This window comes from Oncorhynchus keta, chromosome 23, assembly GCF_023373465.1.
Source record: "Oncorhynchus keta strain PuntledgeMale-10-30-2019 chromosome 23, Oket_V2, whole genome shotgun sequence".
NCBI classification, from domain to species: Eukaryota; Metazoa; Chordata; class Actinopteri; order Salmoniformes; family Salmonidae; genus Oncorhynchus; species Oncorhynchus keta.
Window position 1 is genome coordinate 19,797,743 of NC_068443.1, and position 18,946 is coordinate 19,816,688.

An 18,946-nucleotide genomic window follows, 5' to 3' on the forward strand; every position below is an offset into this window, starting at 1 on the left:
GTTGAACAACTTTTATTTAGCTCTTTTTCTAAAATGCTGCCAAAAACTGTTTTCTTACTTTCTGAATTGTTTGCAATTCGTTTTAATTAAAAATTGTTGATACACATATTCTTATATGCCAATTGTTGAATGTTAATTATTACTAGTTATGTCCAGTTTGTTTATCACACTAATAAACTGCAAAATACATTTTTTAAAAGAGAATGGCTGGGCAATGCATTATTTATTAAATGTTTCATGGCAGTTCAGGAATACTACAGTATCTGAAAAGTTTGTTCCAGTGCAAACATTGCCAAGGAAACTCAAGAAATGCATAGAACAGAATGTATATTACATGTTTTATTTCAAATCAAGTACATTAGATCTTGGGACACACTTCAATGATTAAATACACACAATAAGAATTCCTTTGCCTATTCAGTTACAGAAAACAAATAAAATGTGTATGATAAAGCTTTGCTGAAAACAAGTTATTTTGGCATTGTTCATTCTCAGCTAGTGTTTCTTAAATTAAACAAAACAAACAAAAAGAACAAACCCAAGCAACAAAGAATAGATGGCTCAAAATCTATTCAACACTAAGAAAACGTAGCACCTTGTACCAGTCAACATGTTTTTTTTTTTGGGGGGGGGGACTGGTTTGTAGTGGATAAGAAGCAATGATATTGAATGGGGAGCCTCAAGGATGGAATAAAATAATAATTAAACATAAATGAAAAGGGTATAGAACATTTCCCCTCCCCAACTGATTATTTTGGACTGGGGAGGCAGACAGTACAGAACAAAACACTTTGATCAGATTAATTCTGTCATCAGGTGAAAGTGATTTGACTACTTTGATGTCAAATATCAGTCTGTTGTAGTTCATGTTACTCAGGACTCATCAACAATATTAGAATACAAGTCCCACTGTATACTTGGTGCCAAAACATGACAGTCCTGCCAAAAGAAATACTGTACATTATGTGCTGCTAAAATACAAAGTAAAATGAGCTCTGACGGTTTCAATGGTTTCTAATAAGAACTAAAGCTAACCCTAAGGCACTGCTCAAAATAAAGAAAAATAATCAAATAAAAAAAGATAGGGAGAGGCAGTGCAATCTAGCAAGACTCATGAACTACCACGTCTCCCCTAAAACTCATTACATCAGTAAAACAAATGGAACACCAACAGCAATACCATATGTGGCATTGACTAGGCCTATAATGTTACTTAAAACATTGACAGACATTCCCCACTAATTGGTGAACTTTTGCTGACCAGAGGTAACAACAACCAGGTCTGTGATAGGCCCACGGTATGGATGATAACAATCCTACATATGGTTATTATATATAGTGAGAGAGGCCATTCAGGAAGGGAGTTCCACTCACTGTTCCTTTGAGACCTCGGCTTGATCGAAAATATAGTTTGATGCAGGTCTCTAGCAATATCATTTTTATTTTCAATCAGTGCAAAACTTGAGTCAACGTTAGCTTAGCATAGATAGGTTGATGTTTCCATCCACACCACTTCAAAACACAAATGAAAAAAACTAAATGAAGGGAAAAAGTTGTCAAACACATATACTCTCTAGTCTTACAATAGTGGTCCTGTTTGGCTCAGTTGGTAGAGCATGGTGCTTGCAACGCCAGGGTTGTGGTTTTGATTCCCACCGGGGGACCAAAACAAAAATGTATACACTCACTACTGTAAGTCACTCTGGATAAGAGCAGCTGCTAAATGACTAAAATGTTGTGGAGGATACAGAGATATACATATAGGTGTGGACTAGGTTATTGTAGCAGTAATGGAGCTTTAGTATAATGTTTCAATAAACTGTTCTGGCTACAGTACCAATGATACATCATGCCACGTATTTCTAGGGAATTCAGCATTTTACATGTGCTCTCCTTTGAGTTGTACTGTACTGATGAAACCAGCAACATGAAGGATTGTTTCATTTCAAAGTTGCATATGCAAATATGTTTTGTCAAAGGCAATTCAACAAAAATATATATATTTTTTAAAATCAGTTTTGTTCAATGTTGTATGAGACATACATTAAGGAAAACAAGTTAGATTTACATGGGTGCCTTCAAGATTTCTGTTAAGACATTCCGTTATTAACATTAGATCCCAATCATATTTGGTATGAATGTATTTACTATAAAGATTATTTTTCAACAATAAATACTAAATGAAATATATTAAAGTAACTGTCCAGTTAACAGATTTCTATGAAATATGACATATAATGAATTACAATATGAGAGAAATAGTTGTTTTCCTTCCACAGTTTTTGAATGAAGAATGTAAAATTATTTTTATAAAAAGAATGCTATTCTGTGTTGGAATGGTGTGGGCATACCTCAACAACAGAATGGTGTGGGCATACCCCAAAAACAGAATGGTGTGGGTATATACCGGTCATTAAAAATATTCATGTGAGTAGACCGCTGATTGGCCAGCTCACATCATCCTCTATACCCCTCAATCTCAACTCTGGATTTCGAAGTTAGTTCCACTGCATTTTTTTCATTGTACCCTCTAATCAGGGACTAATTTAGACTGTGGACACCAAGTGAGCGCAATTAACTATCAGGTAGAACAGAAAACCAACAGGTTTAACCCTCAAGATCTGATTGCTGTAATTGCAAAATAATAATGAAGTTCACTTGTGTGTACATAGGGGAAAGTGTTTTGTAAACTAAATGTTGAACACTACATGCAAAATCAATGTATACAACAACACTTCTTGATTTACTGTACATAATATGCAACCCTCCATAGCTTATTCTCATAGCTACCCACAACAATGTAGTTACTGCCTCTGCAAATATGTCATCTTGATGTATGTACCTTTGTCAAGTATAACACCCCTGTTGCCAGTGGAGACTGTACATGGAAGATACTTTGATACAAAATAATCAAGTTATTATATGTTGAATCCTGTCTTAGAGTCACCCAGGATATTAAAGAAAGATAATAATAGTGGGCCCATTTAAATCAGACAGCAGCTTTTAATTAGATTTTATCCTGTTTACAATTGTGGTTAATTAATCTAGCGCATCTGTAGGCTTTTGTCATATTTTCTAGTGGGGGCCTATCTGTAGTAGCAGTAGTATATAGTTGCAGCCTGCTTCATGTCACTGTTTTCAGTACTTTTCCATCTTCCCCAAGGATTAAAACTGCCCCAAGGACTAAAAACAACAAAACTTAAATATTCATATAGAGGTAAGACGCTAAAGTGTATTTACAAATGTCAAGCAATAAGTAAGGGCCAAATATGCCAATGTAGAATTTTGCACTTAACATTCCTCATATAGTGAACATGGTCAGGCAGCTAGTATGATACACCTTCACTCCATAGTCTCTTCAGCACCAAGAAAGACACCATTTCCACCATGAGAAAGTGAACCCAGACCCATATTGTAAACCTCCCAAATGCACAAATCAAACTTGTATATATATATATATAAAAAAAACATGAATATGCAACAAAAGTGTGACAGGTTTTGCTGTGTACCATGCTCAAGCCTGCCTTGCAAGTGTCCTAGCTGTGCATGCCACTCTTTCCCAGAGTCCCAAAGCGCGCGCACGCACACACACACACACACACACACACACACACACACACACCTCTATGAGCGATGTAAATACATTCTATAACAAAAAAAATGACATGGAGAGGGACGGAAGACATTTGGTTTCCCTGACGACAAAACCTCCTGATGTGATAGGAGGAGAGGCATGGAGAGTGGTTGGAGGGTGGTTATCCAATGAGTTCCCCAGCTGCCTGTGCTGTATGACGTCATAAAGGTCCTATCTATCCTATACTCCAAAAAGATCATCTAAGGCCACAATGTTCATCCAGAAAGGAAAGTGTAAACACTGCAAAAGAAGAGAAAAGACAGTCAGCCACACATCCCTTGTGGGATATATATTTTTTAAAGGTCCATAATGTAATTGTGTATGACCCGACTGTTTTCAGACAGACATTTTAGTCATTGAAAGCAAGTCTGATAAGCAGTAGATCCATTATATGTGCAATATTTCTGTTTCCCCTCCACAAGTTTAATTTTTGCTACTTTTACTTTCGGATTTGTACATCAGCTTCAAACAGCTGAAAAATATTTTTGGTTATAAAGCCATTTCATATTTTTGGCTATAAAGATATTTAATATTTTGGGCTATAAAGATATTTCACAGTGGTTTAGATGGTACAACAATTCTCTATATTTGCTTGATGTCACAAACTGAAATCTGGCGAACATGTTAGAATTTTAGAAAACAGGAAAAGGCAGGGCTATTTCTACATATTGCACATTTAAGATAAGCAAAAATAGTAGTACTAGATAGAAGATAATTTTCGGACAATATTAGCCTATAGATTATGGAGGAGTGTCCGTGTGTAGGAAATAGAGATGTGATGGAACAAACCCATTTATTTAAGGCACTTCAATAGCTACTCCTAGAGTCCTGTTTAGGAGTCGACCCACTGTTGAGGATTTCCTCTTCCTCTGCATCCCCCTCCTCTTCCTCCGTCCAACCTCCCAGACGCAGCGGGGTGGGCATATTAGACAGGCTGACTGCGGTGTGGACGCTGTGCGTCTGAGAACCTGATTGCGTAGATAGAGGGTCGGAGCATAGACAGTTGGACAACTGGATGTCATAAGCTAAAAACTATCAACTACCAAACACGCTCCATCTGACGTTAGCCAAGTTCTTATGTAAGTAAAAACAGATGAATGACTGTTTCGTACCAGCGTTGCTGCTTAGCTCTCTCATTGGCACTGGGTTCTGCCACTGGCCGAATGTCCTCTGGTGGGGGAGTGAGTTCTGTTGGTGGACCTAAGGACAGAGTGAAACACACGTCACAGACTCTGTGTGTGTGCGTGTAGAAAGGTAAATGAAAATAAGGACCCTGAGGCCACCTACCTCATGCATGTAAATAGCATGGAGACTCATCTCAGCCGAGGCAAACTCTGATAGCAATGTAGTGCTCTTCATTCGAGAATCACTCCCTGACATGCTGAGGAAATAAAAACAAGCTATTATCAGCAAGTCTAAAAAAAACATCTAAGTACATCACTTAATTCACAGACTATGAACTAACCTCATATTCAATCAATAATGCACCTTCGACAAGCAGGTACTGTATCAAATCAATCAACAGTTTTGCATTATGGATGAACCGAGACAACAGTGTTGTGTTTGCAGTGTGTGTTTGCAGAGCATGGTGTCGGTCTACCTACCTGTCGATGATGGTGCGGTCACTGCAGTACATGGTGCTGTCGGGGTCGGTGGAAGGCAGATGGACATGTGAGCGGGAGCGGCTGGCGTGGGGGAGCTGAGAGTGGGAGCTGGATAGAGAGGCCAGGACGCTGGCGGCGGCAGAGGCAGCCGTGCTGGGAGGAACGAAGCGGCGGTCTCGGCCTGGTAGGCCTGACGCGGTCAGCACAGGGTGGGCCAGGACACTTGCCAATAGGTTGTCAGGCTGGACAGGAGAACATAACCCAGAGGGCAGTATACAAGCAAATTGTCAAGATATAACTCAACATACTGTAATCCAATAACAAACCTTAGACAAATTGCAATTACATTGACATCATTGTTGGATGAAACAGTTGAATGACTAGCAGAGTCTGGTTGCCGTTATAGTGTTGTGGCAAAAATCTACCTGTGTACTAACTGTGACTGACAATGAATTAGCTGGATGGGGATGTGGGTGTAGTGGGGAGTTACTGTAGTTACTAACTTCATTGCCGGACCCGTTGGAGAGCAGTGAGGAGCAGAGCGGGGCCTCAGAGAGCAGCAGCTGGGTGGGGGGTCCTCCCTGGGCGTCCTGGTGCACCTTCTCCTTCAGTTGGCTGATGAACACTGAACTCTCCTGGGGGGGCTGCCAACGGGGGTTCTTGATGGTGAAGTGCATCAGAGACAGCTCAGTCTTGCCGTTCTCAGCCTGCTGGTACACAGACGCTTCCGTCTGGCCCTCAGACATCCACTGAAACAGACAACGTGTGACAATTACTCACTGGAACCATACAATATTGAAACAAATTTACTATGCGGCCTCCTGAGTGGTGCAGCGGTCTAAGCCTTTGCATCGCAGTGTTGTGGCATCACTATAGCCTGGGGTTCCATTCCAGGTTGTGTCACGACCGGCCGTGATCGGGACTCCCATAGGACGGCGCACAACTGGCCCAGCATCGTCCGGGTTAGGGGAGGGTTTAGCCGTTGGGCTTTACTTGGCTCATTGCGCTCGAGTGACTGCGTGCCGGGCACCTGCAGTTTTACTTCAGTCGTCAGTTGAAAGGTGTTTCTGGCCTCTGGGTTAAGCGAGCGGGTGTTAAGAAGTGCAGCTTGGCGGGTCATGTTTTGAAGGAAACATAACTCGACCTTCGCCTCTCTTGAGCCCGTTGGGGAGTTGCAGTGATGAGATAAGATAGTAATTGGATGGCAATTGGATATCACGCAATTATGGAGAAAAAGAGGGTAAATAACAAGAAATAAAAATAACTATGCATAAGTGACTAATATCAGGAGAGGACGCATTCACATTCATTTCTGATGCAATAATGATGACCTGATGATCACTGACCTAAAATCAGCAGTGAGAATCTTCATTTCAACAAAGTAATGACAATACTTTCCATATCAAAGTCCCTTTCCCATACCCTAAATTACAGGCACTAACCAGAGGGTTTCCATGACGACGGATGTCCATCTGTGCGAAGGAGCAGATGTCTCCGACCCCAACTACCTCCACAGTGAAGTTCCTGAAGAAGTCGATGATGTCCAGGGACTTGTTCCTCAGGAGGAAGATGAGAATGAAGGGCGTGACGATGGGGCTCAGCAGCTCCTCCAGGATAAACAGCTAAACAGACAGACAGACGCACACAGACACAAAGACAGACAATACTGAATGAGGATTTGGCGCTATTCAGACTTGAGATCTGCATCCTTAACTTGAATTTTTTACATAGCCTATGTCATTCACTGATTGTTAATGAGAGAGTTGCGAGTAAAGTTAAGCACTTTGATCAAGTCCGAATACTTTCCATTGTGTCCCCCAAACAAATGATTAAAGTGGCATAAGATGAATTAGTTCCTGTGTGGAAAGTGACATAAAATATTATGGTGAGGTCATATGAATTGGAGTGTACAATAATAAGTTAATACAATTAAAGCACTTGTTTAAGCATTGATCAAATCTTGAGCAAACCCTTACATGTGTGTTACAAGTAGGGCTGTGGTGGTCACGAAATTTAGTCAGCCGGTGATTGTCAAGCAAATAACTGTTGGTCTCACGGTAATTGACCATGAATTAACATAAACATATTTAACATCTCCTGGCTTCCACACCATTAAAAAAAGTATTATAAATCCATGTAATACAGTCTACACCTTCACAATAAATCTATTATTTATTTTAGACAGGTCTAAAGAAACATGATATTTCAAAAATAAAGTATATTTCAGAAGAAAAGCAGAGCATACTCTTGAGTTGTCCTTATGTTTTGCGGCAAATCCAAGATGGCACGATGTCAAGTCCTTTGTCTGTGACTAGTACATTTTAACCTACTAATAACCTATTTATTTATGGTTGAGTAACTTCCTTGTTGTGTAGTGCAAACTTTTTTGTTTTTGCTGGTGTAAAGATCACAGGTCCTCCTCAACTTGGCACTTCATTACTTGAAGTTAACCAAAGTAACCCTATCTCTGACTGGCCTGAGTTCCCTATCTCTGACTGGCCTGAGTTCCTCCTTAATCCGCGGAGTGTCTCGTCCAAGCTGCTCCTTTTTGCTCTTCGCTCAACAATCCCCAACCCGTTCTCTCAATCGACCTCAACACCCAATCTACTCACATGCGCAAACACTCACATTCAGACTCATACATACACGCTGTCCCTCTCTCCCCTTACCTTTGTTGGCCTCTATTTTTTACATTTGTCAGAGAAAATGACAATTTTCGTGGTATTGCTTTGTGCACTGACTTTACTGAACTCTGGAGAAAACGAACATTGTTGCTGGGTGAGGACATCTGACAATGTGCTCTCCTGTCCATTAGACATTTTGTCTGCAGGAACTCGCTCTTTTTCACTCAGTCCACTCGTCCATGTGCCTATGTATTTGTGGCATGATGTGAACAGTACGAATTTGTGTCACTACCAAAGTCTAATGGTTTTAAATGACTGTTTTGTATTGTCTGGAAACTCACTTGTAGAATTCGCTTGGATTAGGTCTCTTAAAAAAGAGAGGCCGTGCAAGGTTATTAAACAGAGGTGCCTAGTTATTCTTCTTTTGTTGATATCAGGTAACGTGCAACCTAACCCTGGCCCTGATATGCAATGTCTCCAAACCCCCTCTGATTTTAAATCAAGATCTGGTTTTGGTATTTTTCATTTAAATGTACGCAGCCTGTTGTCAAAAATTGATGGGGTTAGGATTTGGGCTAATTCAACTGATGCTGATGTAATTGTGTTTTCTGAAACCTGGCTCAGCAAGTCTGTTTTTGATAAGGATATTTGTATAAGTGGTTACAATGTTTATCGCACTGATCAAGTTAAGAAAGGTGGGGGTGTGGCTATATATGTAAAAACTAAATTCCCTGTAAGTGTGGCAAAGTCTGAAACTATTTGTAAACAGTTGGAATTTCTTGCTTTGAATATTGAGGTTTCAAAGGGTCTCTCTATGACTGTGATTGGCTGTTATAGGCCCCCCTCTGCTCTCGGTGATGCATTTTCTTATTTGACGCACCTTACGTCTAAACTTCTTTGCAGTGAAATGATCTTGATTGGTGATCTCAACTGGTGATGGTTAAAGCCGGTGTCTGATGATTTAAAAATGTTTTGTAATTCTATGAATCTTACCCAGTTGATTAACTCAACCACTCGCCCAAATCTTAAATGCCCAGATAAATCTACCCTGATTGACTTGATATTGACAAATGTTCCACATAAATATTCTGCGGTTGGTGTTTTTTGTAATGGTTTAAGTGACCATTGTGCTGTTGTTTCTGTTAGAAATACTAAGGTTCCTAAGACATACCCACATTTTATTCGTAAGAGAAATCTGGCAGCTGATTTCATAGCTGAACCACTTACATAACTGTTCAATCTAACCCTGGAATGTAATGAACTTCCGAAAATCTGGAAATCAGCATTTGTCCTACCACTTTTAAAAGGGGGAGATCCAACTCTTTTAAATAATTATAGGCCAATCTCAAAGCTGTCACCCCTGGTGAAAATACTTGAAACCCTTGTGAGTGAACAGCTAAAAGAGTTTTTATTTACTAACTCTATTTTATCAATGTACCAATCGGGCAAGAGGAAGAAGCATAGCACAATTACAATCAGCCATGAAGGATTTAAATGATATCACTGAAGCCATTGACAAAAAGCAGCACTGTGTCTCACTTTTTATTGATCTCTCTGAGGCTTTTGATACAGTTGATCATGCTATATTAAGGCAGAGATTGTTGAGTGGTAGGTCTTTCAGAGCATGCAGTTGCATGGTTTGCTAACTATCTGTCTGATAAAACTCAGTGCACTCAATTGGATGGGCTTATGTATGTTAAATTGTCTGTCTTTAATAGTGTGCCCCAAGGCTCTGTACTTGGTCCTCTCTTATTCACTATTTATATAAATTATTTAGACAAAAATGTCCAAAATGCTCAACTTCATTTTTATGCTGATGATACTGTTATTTACTGTTGTGCCTCGTCTCTTACAAAAGCTTTCCAGAACTTGCAAACTGCTTTTTATACTGTTCAACATACTTGTATCAATTGAAACTTATCCTCAATACTGCTGTTTTTGATTTTGATATACTCTTGTGAATTCTATGGTTTTTACTAGATTACTTGTAGTTTTTCATGTTGTTTGTCTGTCATTTTTGTAATGACTTGGTGCTGCCTATCTTGGCCAGGACGCTCTTGAAAAAGAGATTTTTAAATCTCAATGAGCCCTTCCTGGTTAAATAAAGTTTAAATAAAGATAAAAAGTTAGGTCCTGATGAGGCTATGCCAAATGGCTATGGGCTACACTAGTTAATTTAGAAGACAGGACTTGCCTAGTTAGATAAAGGTTAAATAAAAACAGATATATCAACATCAACTGTTCAGAGGAGACTGTGTGAATCAGGCCTTCATGGTCAAATTGCTGCAAAGAAACCACTACTTAAGGACACCAATAATAAAAAGAGACTTGCTTGGGCCAAATTTGAGAGACACAGAGTAGGTGGACAATCTCTGCATGTATATTTCTCACTGTAAAGCATGGAGGAGGAGGTGTTACTTGCTGGTGACACTGTCTGATTTATTTAGCATTCAAGGCAGTTAACCAGCACGGCTACCACAGCATTCTGCAGCGATACACCATCCCATCTGGTTTGGGCTTAGTGGGACTATCATTTGTTTTTCAACGGGACCATGACCCAACACACCTCCAGGCTGTCTAAAGGCTATTTTACCAAGAAGAAGAATGATGGAGTGCTGCATCAGATGACCTGGCCTCAACAATCACCTGACCTCCACCAAATTGAAATGGTTTGGGATGAGTGAGACTGCAGAGTGAAGGAAAAGCAGCCAACAAGTGCTCAGCATATGCGGGAACACCTTCAAGACTGTTGGAAAAGCATTCCAGGTGAAGCTGGTTGAGAGAATGCCAAGTGTGCAAAGCTGTCAAAGGCAACGGGTGGCTAAAGGAATCTCAAATATATTTGGATTTGTTTAACACTTTTTGATTACTACATGTGTTATTTCATAGTTTTTATGTTTTCACAATTATTCTACAATATCTAATATCTAATATCTAATATCTAAGCTGCAGCCAATGAGCAGTCTCTATTTACTGTCTGGCCCTTCTCACCCACCGCTTTGTACTGGAACAGCTGTGCCACCTCGTCCCGGGTCTCGCTCTTGTTGGCGTTGCCCCTCCAGTGGTCTGGCATGTAGTGGATGTGAGCAAGCACACACTGCAGCAGCTGCTCCGGGCACCACACCATGTGTTCGTCTGGGATGAAGGACCTAGGAGGAGGGCATATTCACATACATCATCTCTCTATTTCACACAACATATTATATGGATTATGGACAGACTGGTATGTCTGGGGGTTTAACATGCTGAAATATTATCTAACAAAGACGTTTCCTTCTGCTCCCTCGCTCATTACTGTCTGTTAGAACTGGTGGGGTGACAACAATATGGTGGAATCAAGGTGGAGGTGTTGCATACCAAATCTGCAATGGGAAGGGGTAAGGAATGCATTTTTTCAAATGATACACAGCCACAAATCACTGCAAGATCATCCTGAGAGGTCACCATTCCCCCTGTCCCCTGGCTTACCTGGTGATGGTGATAACCACTCCCAGCACGGTGATGGCGGTCAGGATGTGCTGCACGGTCAAGACATCCTCATCATACACGGTCAGTGCGATGAGCACGGCCAGCACCGAGCCCGAGAAGAACGCCACGTTCTTGGCCAGCACGGTGAGGAGCGGCGAGGTGAACGAGTTCATGTACTTGGAGATGGGCTTGTAGCCGCGGCCTAGCCTGCCGTGCAGCTCGTGGTCCAGCTCATTGAAGTGGCGCAGGTAGAGGCGGCCGAACATAGACCAGCGGCGTGCTCCCAGACTCCCTGGCTCCCTCCTGATGATCTCGGTGTAGCTGAAGAAGGCGTAGAGCACCTGCCACACCAGGATGAAGGGGCAGAGGAGCAGGTTGGCCACGCCAAGTAGAAGAATGATCCGGCTCAGCTGCTGGGCTAGCTCCAGACGGTTCCCTGCTCGCTTGTACTTGGGGTGCAGGTTCCATTTGTTCTGGAACAGCGACCCCGGACCCCAGAAGAGAATCAGCTCAAAGTTGTACTTGAGACCCTGGGTGAGGAACACCAGGTTTCCCAGAAGGGGGAGCTGAAGCTGTACAGGTAACAGTGACTTATTGACCATGGCCACCATGTAGTTCTTGAATCGCAGGATGCGGTGGTAGATGTCCAGCTCAGTTAGCTCCTTCTTGTGGATACACATCTGCTGCTCCCGCTGCAGGCTGATCAGACGGTCCTGGACCTCCTGCCATGTGAAGTTACACAGCTCGTCCTGGAAAGGGGAGAGGTCAAAGGTGTTCAGACTTTGTACCCTGATATGAGGGACACCTACTTGCAGGTAAGCTGGGTGGGTATAACAAACATTTTTCTTTATATCTTTTGAAACCAATGGATTCCAAGAAAACTGACAACTACAGTAAGCTAAAATGGTCTGAAAAATCAGCATACCACTGTTTCATGAGACTCTAGGATCAAATGTAAAATAGGGTCAATTATCCCTTAATGTGTTATTCCTGGTCACTGAAACCTTTAAGGGGTTGACATAAAATGTCAACCCCTTATGTCCAGTGGACATAAAAAAAAGCCTTACCATGCTGATCTTCAGTGCTTTGATGTAGAACTGGCGTATCTCCCAGTAGCTGAGGATGTTGCAGAAGACCTTGATCATCCGGTAGACCCAGAAGATGGTCGCCATGATGAGCAGGAAGATGATCCAACTGTTCTCCTGGATCCTGGGGAAAAGAAGGGATGAAATAATTCATATTTTTAATCTCTGTTTGACATTAAAGGTTAATTTCAATGAATGGAAAATGCATGTGTATAGAGGGTATAAAACATTAGGAACACCTTCCTAATATTGAGTTGCACCCCTCTTTTGCCCTCAGAACAGCCTCAATTCGTCGAGGCGTGGACTCTACAAGGTGTTGAAAGCGTCCCACAGGGATGCTGGCCCATGTTGACTCCAATGCTTCTCACAGATGTGTCAAGTTGGCTGGATGTCCTTTGGGTGATGGACCATTCCTGATACACAAGGGAAACTGTTGAGCGTGAAAAACCCAGCAGCGTTGCAGTTCTTGACACAGTCAAACAGGTGCACCTGGCACCTACTGCTATACCCCTTTGGATGATGATGATGCAGGCCATGCATAGAAGGTCAAAATTATTTATTTGCACCATTGATGTATGACCATAACTAACTATTTACAAATGAGAGTAAAGGAGCCTTATAAATCTGTTAGTTTAAGACTCCTCACAGGTGACCTGAACCAGCCTTATAGTGTAATGTATGTTGTTCATTAGAGCATCATTAGTGGTTGGGGGGGGTGTTCCCTAATGCTGGAAGTTTGGGAACCCCTGATCTAGGTTACCACCCTGGTATACATATTCAGGAGAATGAACAATGAACATAAACATACATTCAGGAGTTTAGTTTGGAAGTTTAAAAAACTAAAACAAACAACGTGACAAAGTTAGGCTACTTTCGAATTTGTGTGACATCTTTTTCATTTCCAGACCAATTCAAATGTTAAAATAGAGAGGAGTTAGGGGGAGGATGGGAGAGCAGGCAACGTCTGTGGTTTTAAATGATGGGACATGCTGTTCCTCAATTAGAATTCCTAGCAGTGGTGTGTCATCATCTTCCGTCTAAACACCCATTCAGTCATGGAGGGTTCTTAGAGAAGGGATTCGGGGGGGGACCAGAACAAGATTAATGATATGAAAACAGGAAAGCTTGTTTATCCATATTGGAAAGAAATGTGGCTGTGGTGGGGGTGGAGGGGACTGGGTCTAGCAGCAGAGCTTGGGTGTGTCATGGGGTCCACAGACTGCCTGCCCAGACCTCAAGAGTGACTCCTTTCAGCTACTCAGTGAGCTGTCCCTGTGTGAGACTTACCATGTAGGGGCTATCCATTACATTGTTTTCCATGGTATTACTCTGAACACAGTGCACTGATACAGAAATAACCTGCTTCAAGAACCTGTCATCAACTACAGGCTGACGGTGTTGCAACTTGCCTCGTGTTTCCAAGTGTTTTAGGCCGAGGCTATGGGGATGATTTAGTATTTTGAAATAAACCATTCAAATGTAGTTGCAGGGAACTTAATTCATATTTCAGATTTGTCTTTGACAGAGAAGTCATGACTACCAAAGCCTTTGCTCGGTAGGTCTAACTAACTAAGCTCTTCAACACAAGGGTTCACCTAGTTCACAGCACACAAGGCTAACTAAAATAACTTTGGATCAAATTTAATTAAAACAGCAGCCCTCCCTCAGTCCATTGAACACAATTAGACTTACATGCCAATAGCACTCCAAATTAATTAAATTAATGTCAACTTCCAATTAGATAATAGACAATGATAAGACTTCACCACTCAAAAGAGCTCATATCGCAATTAGCATCTCTGATAAACAAGAAAATTATTTCTTCATCATAATGTTCTGAGTGGAAGTATAACCCACAGGCAATGTGAAAGTAGGCCAGAGCTCTGCGCTCCACAGTGTATCTCTATGAATGTGAGCATGTTTTACAGTAAAACCTTATCTGACACAACCCAATAAGCAAACATTAGCCTCAGAATTACTGGTCATCATTACATTTAGCTGGAAATCCCCTTTTCAGGCTTGATGAAGTTCTGCAGGCTCTGAGATGTATACCCTGGTATAATTATGTCTAGTCACAAGAGAATAAAATACCCAATGTCATGAAGAAGGATTTACATTCTGGCATTAGCAGTTTTTTTTGGGATCCCCATTAGTGACAGCTAGTCTAACTGAGGTCCGACATATAACGAATAAGACATTACACACAAAATACTTTACAATTGACATACATGTAAAAACATTAACAAGTAGTGTGTGTGGGCATCTATCAGTTACACATACATGTCAGTAAATACACATAACAAGTAGGTCACATGGGGGAGAGGCGTTGTAGTGGTAAGAAAACCACCCAATTTATCTATGCAGTCAAGCACTCAGATTTGTTTCTGAGGGATCATGTACAAAACCTATAAACCTGAACTGGCAACAAGGACAACTATTTCTACCTCAACTACATATTCTTATAGCCATCCATGCCTATATAGGCTACCAATCCAACTATTAAGCCAATGCTGATTGACCTACCTCTCAGTGCACTGCTGGCTTGGTAGGATGGCATCAGGCAGAGAGACCTTGTTCCTGTCCAGGGGGTTCTGGCCAGGTCCTGTGTGGTTCACTGCCCGGTTGGCAAACAGTATATCATACTCCACACAGTTGAAGAGGAATGTTGTGAAAGTGACCACAAACAGGAACTGACTGCAATAAGGAGTTTGAGATGTTGAAGTTAAACATTAGCCGATATAAACTTTGAATATTGTCTTAAAAGTTGAAACAATCTTAGATTAACATAAGGTTGGTAAATAAATGGATATACTTACAAAAGTTCAAAGAACTCTGATAACATCATACAAGCAAAGCCATTTTTCTGATGAAACTGATAGATGTGGAAATTTGAGTTAAGGAAAACAGAGTCGAGTGTTTTTTTTTGTCATAGCCTACAAAACAACCACTCTTGAAGTAATCGTTGATGGCTAATCAAATAATAACCGTGATGTAGTTTTTTTTTAAGTAGACTTAATACATTCATTACAGAGAAACAAAACCACAACAAAGCAACGTAAAGTGAACCAGTATGGCATCAATACAATTAAAGTACAGAGGACGTTCTGGAAGGACACACATAATTGAAAGTCGTTCTCCTGAGGCAAGTCTCTTATTTAAAGTCACTGTGCATCACGAGTTGCATTTATTTACAGCCACATTGTACTGTCAGAATCATATTCATGTCAAAGCGGTGTTTAAAATGGCTCCTTCCTAAATTGGATTGTTAGGTTATAATAATGATAACAGACATGATAAAGCTGCAATTTTAAACATCATACTGAAAGTAATGCTTATTTACATAACAATAAGCTACAATACACAATACCAGTCAAAACTTTGGATGCACCTACTCATTCAAGGGTTTTTATTTAATTTGACTATTCTACATTGTAGAATAATAGTGAAGACATCAAAACTATGACTTAACATATATGGAATCATCTAGTAACCAAAGAATTCTAAATATATTTTATATTTAAGATTCTTCAAAGTACCCTTTGACTTGATGACAGCTTGCACTCTTGGCATTCTCTCAACCAGCTTCATGAGGTAGTCACCTGGAATGTGTTTCAATTAACAGCTGTGCCTTGTTAAAAGATAGTTTGTGGAATTTCTTTCCTTCTTAATGGGTTTGAGCCAATCAGTTGTATTGTGACAAGGTAGGGGTGGTATACAGAAGATAGCCCTATTTGGTTAAAAGACCAAGTCCATATTATGGCAAGAACAGCTCAAATAATCAAAGAGAAACAACAGTCCATCATTACTTTAAGACATGAAGGTATGTCAAGAACTTTGAAAGTTTCTCAAGTGCAGTCGCAAAAACCATCAAGCGCTGTGAAACTGGCTCTCATGAGGACCGCCACAGGAAAGGAACACCCAGAGTTACCTCTGCTGCGGAAGATAATTTCATTAGAGTTACCAGCCTCCGAAATTGCAGCCCAAATAAATGCTTGACAAAGTTCAAGTAACAGACACATCTCAACATCAGCTGTTCAGAGGAGACTGCATGAATCAGGCTTTCATGGTCAAATTGCTGTGAAGAAACCACTACTAAAGGACACCAATAAGAAGAAGAGACTTGCTTGGGCCAAGAAACACAAGCAATGGACAGTAGACCGTTGGAAATCTGTCCTTTGGTCTGATGAGTCCAAATTTGAGAATTTTGGGTGCAACCGTCATGTCTTTGTGAGAAGCAGAGTAGGTGAACGGACGATCTCCACATGTGTGGTTACCACCGTGAAGCATGGACGAGGAGGTGTGATGGTGCTTTGCAGGTCACACTGTCTGTAACTTATTTAGAATTCAAGGCACACGTAACCAGCATGGCTACCACAGCATTCTGCTGCGATACACCATCCCATCTGGTTTACACATAGAACTATCATTTGTTTTTCAACAGGACAATGATCCAATACATATTCACGCTGTGTAAGGGCTATTTGACCAAGAAGGAGATTGATGGAGTGCTGCTGTAACTGATGTGAAATGGCTAGCTAGTTAGCAGGGAGTGAGCTAATAGCATTTCAATCGGTGACGTCACTCGCACTGAGACCTTGAAGTAGTTGTTCCCCTCCGCAAGGGCCGCGGCTTTTGTGGAGCGATGGGTAATGATGCTTTGAGGGTGGCTGTTGTCGATGTGTGCAGAGGGTCCCTGGTTCGAGCCCAGGTAGGACCAAGGAGAGGGACGGAAGCTAAACTGTTACACTGCATCAGATGACCTGGCCTCCACAATCACCTGACCTCAACCCAACTAAGATGGTTTGGGATGAGTTGGACTGCAGAGTGAAGGAAAAGCAGCCAACAAGTATGTGGGAACTCCTTCAAGACCGTTGGAAAAGCATTCCAGGTGAAGCAGGCTGAGAGAATACCAAGAGTGTGCAAAGCTGTCATCAAAGTAAAGGGTGGCTACTTTGAAGAATCTAAAATATATTTGGATTTGTTTAGCACTTTTTTGTTTACTACAGTATTCCACGTGTAATTTCATAGTTTTGATATCTTCACTATTATTCTACAATGTAAAACATTTTTGAAACAAAGAAAAACCCTTGAATGAGTAGGTTTCCAAACTTTTGACTGGTACTGTATATTGCCAGATAAACATGTTTATCACAAACATGTCTTAAAAGGATATTCTTGTAAAGAAGTTGTCCAGATTCTTGATATGGTGCCATGAGTCTGCAAATTAGGGGTGGGAATAAAAGTAACATTGAGACTTAATGAAACCATGACTTTTGTTCAACAAAACAGCAATAACAGTAGTAATCAGGTATGATTTGAAGAAAACAACAACTTTCAGTGAATCTAGAGCCTGGGCTTACAGGAAATAGTAGTAGTGTGTCATTCATTGCAAGGAATCACATTATCACACCAAATCATATTATACCATAACATAGCCTTTATGTCTATCCCTGATAGAACAATATATATTACGTTATAATATAACCAGTACAGTACCACTCAGGCCCTCTGGCACATGCACTAATAGGTCCTCCTCCCCGGGAGGTGAGTCCTCCTCAAAGTCATCAATCCGCTGGTACTCCTGGTAAGCTTCAAAGTTCGCCATTGTCCTTCACATTCTCCACTGTTCCTCCTCCAGTAGGCAAGTTGGGAACACACACAGTGTTATTGATTGGAAAGAGCAGCATTCATCAACGAGTGTCAGACACAGTGAACACACACTACATAGATGATGTCAGCTGTGTGAGACAATTCACAGCAAGATGAGCTGTCAACAACATTCAACTGGAGAGTTAGATAACCAAGTAAGTGTAACGTTAGATTTAAATGATCTGGTCTTGGTCTATTCTTGCCTTTCTTGGAATCTAACGTTTTAACGTTAGCTAGCAGTCGTGTTCACGACAGTGTGACAGGTAACGTTGGCTAGCTAACAGAAATAGGCATAACGTTACATAGCTAACGTTAGTTAGATTGACTAAATATTGTGTTATGTTGGTTACTTGTTGTCAACAACCAACCAGTCATTTTACAGATAACTAACGTTAGTTAGTTAACATTCGCTAAAGCGAAATCAGACAGCTGGGGACAGCTTGCTACTGTAGCTATTATGCTAGTTAACGTTAGTTAGATACGTAGCATTACAATGTGACGTTGAATGGTTAACGTTACCGAACACCAACAAAGGCAGCAACAAACTACCAAGTAGCTAACTATCTAGCAAGGTAGCTAACTGTTCTTACCTCGATCAGCTTATTTTCTTGCTTGCCAGTCAGTTAACGTTACTCGTTTATCCTTGCCTTGATGTACTGCTATTAACGTTATTGTTCACGGTCCATTCGCGGAATTCTAAATTCAAATGGCCTGGACTTCAACGTTATTTGTCGAGCTATTGGAATAACCAATATTATATATTTAACTAATAGATATTAATGGTTGCTAACAACCTAACTAACAGTGGCTGGCCAGCTAAATATCTAGAGATCATTCGTGGGCTTCCACTGTTTTGTCTTTCACAAACATATGTCAACAAAA

The 18,946-nt window shown here is 40.9% G+C and overlaps 1 protein-coding gene across 2 annotated transcripts; it reads right to left on the reverse strand.

The window, feature by feature from the left end:
* Nucleotides 1–324: 324 nt before the first annotated feature.
* Nucleotides 325–18,914, reverse strand: LOC118401963 (autophagy-related protein 9A-like). 2 transcript variants are annotated; one of them, XM_052476787.1, is made up of 15 exons: nucleotides 18,655–18,914; nucleotides 17,912–18,047; nucleotides 17,587–17,632; nucleotides 15,232–15,294; nucleotides 14,939–15,109; nucleotides 12,398–12,539; nucleotides 11,331–12,079; nucleotides 10,858–11,011; nucleotides 6,681–6,860; nucleotides 5,742–5,987; nucleotides 5,239–5,480; nucleotides 4,922–5,015; nucleotides 4,747–4,834; nucleotides 4,424–4,602; nucleotides 325–3,874 (listed from the first exon to the last, which is right to left on the reverse strand). In XM_052476787.1, exons 2-14 carry the CDS (start codon nucleotides 18,018–18,020, stop codon nucleotides 4,442–4,444), a joined length of 2,445 nt encoding a protein of 814 aa, XP_052332747.1. In that variant the 5' UTR covers nucleotides 18,021–18,047; nucleotides 18,655–18,914; the 3' UTR covers nucleotides 325–3,874; nucleotides 4,424–4,441. The 2 variants fall into 2 exon arrangements, with proteins under 2 accessions (XP_052332747.1, XP_052332748.1); XM_052476788.1 differs by lacking the exons at nucleotides 15,232–15,294; nucleotides 17,587–17,632; nucleotides 17,912–18,047; nucleotides 18,655–18,914 and adding an exon at nucleotides 12,655–12,828 and having other exon boundaries at nucleotides 14,939–15,083.
* Nucleotides 18,915–18,946: the final 32 nt, after the last annotated feature.